At 45.1% G+C, this 7,095-nt stretch overlaps 1 protein-coding gene across 3 annotated transcripts in view; it reads right to left on the bottom strand.

Annotated features, from left to right (window-relative positions):
- Positions 1-253: 253 nt before the first annotated feature.
- The window catches only part of LOC109881859 (myotubularin-related protein 1-like), a 19,721-nt gene continuing 12,879 nt past the window's right edge, over positions 254-7,095 (bottom strand). For 2 of the 3 annotated variants that reach the window (XM_031791802.1, XM_031791803.1), the window contains 7 exons: positions 6,242-6,427; positions 2,249-2,407; positions 1,760-1,807; positions 1,579-1,671; positions 1,354-1,467; positions 646-822; positions 254-526 (listed from right to left, as the gene is read on the bottom strand). In XM_031791802.1, the coding sequence (XP_031647662.1) occupies positions 353-526; positions 646-822; positions 1,354-1,467; positions 1,579-1,671; positions 1,760-1,807; positions 2,249-2,407; positions 6,242-6,427 (951 nt within the window). In that variant the 3' untranslated portion in view covers positions 254-352. The remainder of the gene's footprint in view (positions 527-645; positions 823-1,353; positions 1,468-1,578; positions 1,672-1,759; positions 1,808-2,248; positions 2,408-6,241; positions 6,428-7,095) is intronic. The other variant, XM_031791804.1, reaches the window with a different exon arrangement.

Below are 7,095 nucleotides of genomic sequence, written 5' to 3'. Positions count from 1 at the left end.
TCAGTTCTGTGTTGGACTGCATTCAGTTCTGTGTTCAGTTCTGTGTTGGGGACTGCATTCAGTTCTGTGTTGGGGACTGCATGCAGGTGTGTGTGTGTGTTCAGTTATGTGTTGGGGACTGCATGCAGTTGTGTGTGTGTGTGTGTGTGTGTGTGTGTGTGTGTGTGTTCAGTTCTGTGTTGGACTGCATGCAGGTGTGTGTGTGTGTGTGTTCAGTTCTGTGTTGGGGACTGCATTCAGGTGTGTGTGTGTGTGTGTTCAGTTCTGTGTTGGGGACTGCATTCAGGTGTGTGTGTGTCTGTTCAGTTCTGTGTTGGGGACTGCATTCAGGTGTGTGTGTGTGTGTACTGTATTAAACAATGGTGTGTAGGGGCGTGCCCCCGCTGTGTGAGGGTGATGATGTGTGTTCCGATGAAGACGAGAGAGAGCCGCGTGATGAAGATGCTTCCCTCTCCAACTCGTCTACCTTCCTCTGTAACTCTGCTCTCAGGAACAACAGCTCCTTCAGGTTCTGGTGCACCGGCATCTGATGAGAGAGATGCAGAGTTAGAAACATGTACGGATACACATGCAGATAGACGCACACAACAAGCCGTAAAGCAACACACAGTCAGGTCTGTCTTCCTTCACAACACCCACCCCTACCTGCGGCCTCATACGGGGGTTCCATCGTACGTAGTACCCAGTCCACAGCTCCAGGTGTCTGACACTAGCTAGAGGGTACAAGACCTGGTGCTCATAGTCCACATAGAACGGGTTGGTGAAGTCCTCTGGTTGACTGTTGATATAGGACCACAGAGAGACTGTCTTTGTCTGGACTTCCTGTTGAGGAGGAGAGAAAGAGAGACAGGCATGAGTTAATCAACATTCCACACATGGCTTTAAATCAAATCAAATGTATTTGTCACATACACATGGTTAGCAGATGTTAATGCGAGTGTAGCGAAATGATTGTGCTTCTAGTTCCGACAATGCAGTAATAACCAACGAGTAATCTAAGTAACAATTCCAAAACTACTACCTTATACACACAAGTGTAAAGGGATAAAGAATATGTACATAAAGATATATGAATGAGTGATGGTACAGAGCGGCATAGGCAAGATCCAGTAGATGGTATCGAGTACAGTATATACATATGAGATGAGTATGTAAACAGTGGCATAGTTTAAAGTGGCTAGTGATACATGTATTACATAAGGATGCAGTAGATGATAGAGTACAGTATATACGTATACATATGAGATGAATAATGTAGGGTATGTAAACATTATATTCAGTAAGAGACCAGATGAGAACTTCATTCATTGTGACCCAACCTCCCACCCCCATCAGCAAAGAAATGGTCCGTACCTTGGCTATTCTTTCCTGTTCGCTGTCGTAGAGGAATGTACCAAATAGACAACTATAGAGGTGGTCCAGAATGGTTATCAGGAACAACTCATTAAACTCAAACGCTGCAGGAAACTAGGAACAAATAGACAGAAAGAAAAAAGTATAATTTGTTTGTGTGTAGCATGGAAAAATCATCAGATGTGTGTACATGCATGTACTGTGTGTGTGACAGTTGACACTCACCTGTCTGTTCATCTGCCAGACACAGTCTATAAACTGGATAAAGAGAGGCGATCTCTCAGAGTTGGCATGGTTCTCATCCCCATGACCCACACGCTGAAAAACACAGGTTATTACACAAAGAGCCCCTCACACACCTGTATAAAAACCCGCAGGAAACCATATAAAAACACACAATCCTCACCGCAGCAAACTTGTGTCCGAAGCTGATCCATTCCTTCTCCAACAGCACCTGAGGAGACACAGCTCTTATACTTTACAGAACTGACCACAGAAACCTCCCTCACCAACAAGGCACTACACAAGTTATAGTGATCTTGAGATCTTTCTTCTTGTAATAATGAATCAAAAGTAGTGAAGTTAAGATGTTGTCAGCTAGGCTCTGAGCAGTATTAGCTAGCTGACAAACTAGAAACTAACCAACACATTGTTTAGACAGTTGATTTTGGGTGCTAGATTGACAAACTAAAATAATTTGAAAACGGATTATTTGTGTTAAAATACAGCAGGTATGCCCTTTGGACCACACGTTTTTGTGTTTATACTTTTCAAAATGACAAGGACAATTTTGATGTCGGACGACTATAGAATGTTCCAAGCTGCCACTGTGACAATTGTCCACAGACAGCCTTTACCCCTTCTCCCCCCCCCTTCATCCATCCCTCCTACCCACCTGGAATCCTCTCAGGGTGCGGTAGTGGCTGTCCAGCATCAGCATCGCCAGAGAGGTGAGCTGGGCCGTCCGGTCCCACCCATCACTACAGTGGACCATCACAGAGGTCTTACCAGACTCCAGCTTGTCAGCTATACGCACGGCGCCCGCCAGGAGCAGCTAGGGGGATATTTAGTGACAGTAAGCCTGATCTATGAACCACCCCCTGTGTGTGTGTGTCAAATCAAATCTTATTTGTAACATGCACAGAACACAACAGATGTTGACCTATCCGTGAGATGCTGAACACAACAGGTGTTGACCTATCCGTGAGATGCTGAACACAACAGGTGTTGACCTATCCGTGAGATGCTGAACACAACAGGTGTTGACCTATCCGTGAGATGCTGAACACAACAGGTGTTGACCTATCCGTGAGATGCTGAACACAACAGGTGTTGACCTATCCGTGAGATGCTGAACACAACAGGTGTTGACCTATCCGTGAGATGCTGAACACAACAGGTGTTGACCTATCCGTGAGATGCTGAACACAACAGGTGTTGACCTATCCGTGAGATGCTGAACACAACAGGTGTTGACCTATCCGTGAGATGCTGAACACAACAGGTGTTGACCTATCCGTGAGATGCTGAACACAACAGGTGTTGACCTATCCGTGAGATGCTGAACACAACAGGTGTTGACCTATCTGTGAGATGCTGAACACAACAGGTGTTGACCTATCCGTGAGATGCTGAACACAACAGGTGTTGACCTATCCGTGAGATGCTTACTGACAAGCCCTTAACCAACAACGCAGTTCAAGAAATAGAGTTAAGAAAATATTTGCTAAATAAACTAAAAGTAAAACAAAACATAGTAAAATCTAAAAGTAACAAGAAAATGACATAACAATAACGAGGCTATATACAAGGGGTACCGGTGGTATGCATAGATAATAAACAGCAAATGGTGTAAATTGGGGGGGGGGGGGGGGGGGGGTCTAAATGTAAATAGTCTGGGTGGCCATTTGATTAATTATTCAGCAGTCTTATGGGAAGCTGTTAAGAAGCCTTTTGGTCCTAGAATTGGCGCTTCGGTACCGCTTGCTGTGCTGTAGCAGAGAGAACAGTCTGACTTGGGTGTTTGGAGTCTGACAATTTTTTGGGTTCTTCCTCTGACACTGCCTAGTTTACATACACCTTAGTCAAATATATTTAAACTCAGTTTTTCACAATTCCTGACATTTGATCCAAGTAAAAATGCTCTGTTTTAGGTCAGTTAGGATCACCACTTTATTTTAAGAATGTGGGCACAGGGACTATGATGGCTCACGGCTGGGTTTCCCTTTGTAGTCCGTAATAGTTTTCAAGCTCTGACATTTCCAACAAGCGTCAGAGGCGGCATAGTAGGATTTAATCTCAGTCCTGTATTGACGCTTGGCCTGTTTGATGGTTCGTCTGAAGGCAAGGCCAGGCTGTGGCCAGGCTGTCCCCAGTCCACCTGGCCATGCTGCTGCTCCAGTTTCAACTTCCACCTGACTGTGCTGCTGCTCCAGTTTCAACTGTTCTGCCTTATTATTATTCGACCATGCTGGTCATTTATGAACATTTGAACATCTTGGCCATGTTCTGTTATAATCTCCACCCGGCACAGCCAGAAGAGGACTGGCCACCCCACATAGCCTGGTTCCTCTCTAGGTTTCTTCCTAGGTTTTGGCCTTTCTAGGGAGTTTTTCCTAGCCACCGTGCTTCTACACCTGCATTGCTTGCTGTTTGGGGTTTTAGGCTGGGTTTCTGTACAGCACTTTGAGATATCAGCTGATGTACGAAGGGCTATATAAATAAATTTGATTTGATTTGATTTGCATAGCGGGATTTCTTATAAGCTCTAGCCTTTCGCTCAGTGTGGATGTTGCCTGTAATCCATGGCTTCTGGTTGGGGTATGTACGGTCACTGTGGCGATGACGTCGTCGATGCACTTTTATTTAACTAGGCAAGTCAGTTAAGGACAAATTCTTATTTACAATGAAGGCCTAACCCGGCCAAACTCTAACGATGCTGGGCCAATTGTGAGCCTCCCTGTGGGACTCCCAATCACGGCCGGTTGTGATACAGCCTGGAAACAAACCAGGGTCTGTAGTGACACCTCTAGCACTGAGATGCAGTGCCTTAGACCGATGTGCCACTCTGGAGCCCCCAAAATATATTGATGAAGCCGGTGACTGAGTGGTATACTCCTCAATGCCATTGGATGAACATATTCCAGTCTGTGCTAGCAAAACTGTCCTGTAGTGTAGCATCCCCGTCATCTGACCACTTCAATATTGAGCGAGTCACCACTTTAGCTTTTGCGCGTAAGCAGGAATCAGGAAGATAGAATTGTGGTCATTGCCAAATGTATGCGTCTCGGTGTGGAGTAAAGGTGGTCTGGAGTTGACATGTTGACATGCTGGTAGAAATGAGGTCAAACGGATTTAAGTTTGCCTGTATTAAAGTCCCCGGCCACTAGGGGCGCTGCTTCTGGATGAGCATTTTCTTGTTTGCTTCTGGCCCTATACAGATTGTTGAGTGGGGTCTTAGTGCCAGCATTGGGTTGTGGTGGTAAATAGATGGCTACGAATAATATAGATGAGAACTCTCTTGGTAGATAGTGTGTATTCTACCTCAGGCAAGCAGTGGTGTAAAGTACTTTTAAGTACTACTTAAGTCGTTTTTGGGGGTGTCTGTACTTTACTCTTTATATTTGACAACTTTTACTCCACTTCACTCCCAAAGAAAATAATGTACTTTTTAATTCCATAAATTTTCCCTGACATCTAAAAGTACTCGTTACATTTAGAATGCTAAAGCAGAATTATGGCACCAATATAATGCTAATCAATATAATGCTAATCAATATAATGCTAAAGCAGAATTATGGCACCAATATAATGCTAATCAATATAATGCTAATCAATATAATGCTAATCAATATAATGCTAATCAATATAATGCTTTGTCATCCATACTGCCTCATCTGGCAGACTCACGAAACACAAATACTTGTTTGTACAGGAGTGTTGGAGTGTGCCCGTAATTAAATATAATATGAAAATTGTGCTGTCTGGTTTGCTTAATATAAGGAATTTGATGTATAGCATGTACTTTTACTCAAGTATGACGTTTTGAGTACTTTTCCCACCCCTGTACTTAAGTACATTTAAAACCAGATACTTTTACTGGGTAACTTAGTATTTTACTGGGCAACTTTCACTTTTACTTGAGTCATTTTCTGTTAATTATCATCCTTGAGTATTTTTTCCACCACTGCAGGTGAGCAATACCTCGAGACTTATTTTATATTAGACATCGCACACCAGCAGTTATTGACAAATAGGCGCACACACCCCCGCACCTCGCTTTACCAGATGTAGCTGCTCTGTTCTGCCGAAACACGGAGAAGCCAGCCAGCTCTATATTATCCATGTCGTCTTTCAGCCAAGTCTCGGTGAAACATAAGATATTACAGTTTTTAATGTCCCGTTGGTAAGATAGTCTTAATCGTAGATCGTCCAGTTTGTTTTCCAATGATTTCACGTTGGCCAATAATACGGAGGGTAGTGGTGGTTTACCTACTCGTCCACAAATTCTTACAAGGCACCCCGCCCTCCTCCTCCTTCTTTGGTCTTTTCTTCACGCTGATGATGGGGATTTGGGCCTTGTCTCGACAAAGCAGTATGTCCTTGGCGTCTGACTCATTAAAGAAAAAAATCTTAGTCCAGTTCGAGGTGAGTAATCGCTGTTATAATGTCCAGAAGCTCTTTCCAGTCATGAGACGGTAGCAGCAACTTTATGTACAAAATGAGTTACAAACAATGTGAACCCCCCCCCCCCCCCCCCCCCAAAAAAAACAGCACAGTTGGTTAAGAGCCTGTAAAATGTCAGTCATTCCCTCCGGCACCATTATCATAGTGTGTGTACAAAATAGAGAGAGCAAAACTCAGAGAAAAGACAGAGAGTCCTCCTTACCCGTATGTACTCTAGCCAGTGTGTCTGGTCGACTGCAGAGTGCCAGTGAGCCTCATCTATACTAGGGTAGACCACTTCCTTCAGTTTCCTCAGTGACTCTCTCATCACGTGGATGTTGGGGATCTCCAGGAAGTTGAGTTCTACGTTGGGATAGAAACTCTCACTCTCATAACCACCATCCTTAGCCTGGGAGAGAGGAGGGGAGGGGGTGGAAGGAAGAAAGGAGGGAGGGGTAGATGGAAGGAAGGAGGGAGGGGTAGATGGAAGGAGGGAGGGAGGGGTAAAAGGAAGGAAGGAAGGAGGGGTAAAAGGAAGGAAGGAGGGAGGGGTAAAAGGAAGGAAGGAGGGGTAGAAGGAAGGAAGGAAGGAAGTAGGGAGGGGTAGAAGGAAGGAAGGAGGGGTAGAAGGAAGGAATGAAGTAGGGAGGGGTAGAAGGAAGGAAGTAAGTAGGGAGGGGTAGAAGGAAGGAAGGAAGGAAGTAGGGAGGGGTAGAAGGAAGGAAGGAAGTAGGGAGAGGTAGAAGGAAGGAAGGAAGTAGGGAGGGGTAGAAGGAAGGAAGGAAGGATGTAGGGAGGGGTAGAAGGAAGGAAGGAAGGAAGTAGGGAGGGGTAGAAGGAAGGAAGGAAGTAGGGGAGAGGTAGAAGGAAGGAAGGAAGGAAGTAGGGAGGGGTAGAAGGAAGGAAGGAAGGAAGTAGGGAGGGGTAGAAGGAAGGAAGGAGGGAGGGGTAGAAGGAAGGAAGGAGGGAGGGTAGAAGGAAGGAAGGAGGGAGGGGTAGAAGGAAGGAAGGAGGGAGGGGTAGAAGGAAGGAAGGAGGGAGGGGTGGAAGGAAGGAGAGAGGGGTGGAAGGAAGGAG

This window comes from Oncorhynchus kisutch, linkage group LG16, assembly GCF_002021735.2.
Source record: "Oncorhynchus kisutch isolate 150728-3 linkage group LG16, Okis_V2, whole genome shotgun sequence".
Lineage (NCBI taxonomy): Eukaryota > Metazoa > Chordata > Actinopteri > Salmoniformes > Salmonidae > Oncorhynchus > Oncorhynchus kisutch.
This window is presented reverse-complemented; position numbering and strand designations above follow the sequence as displayed.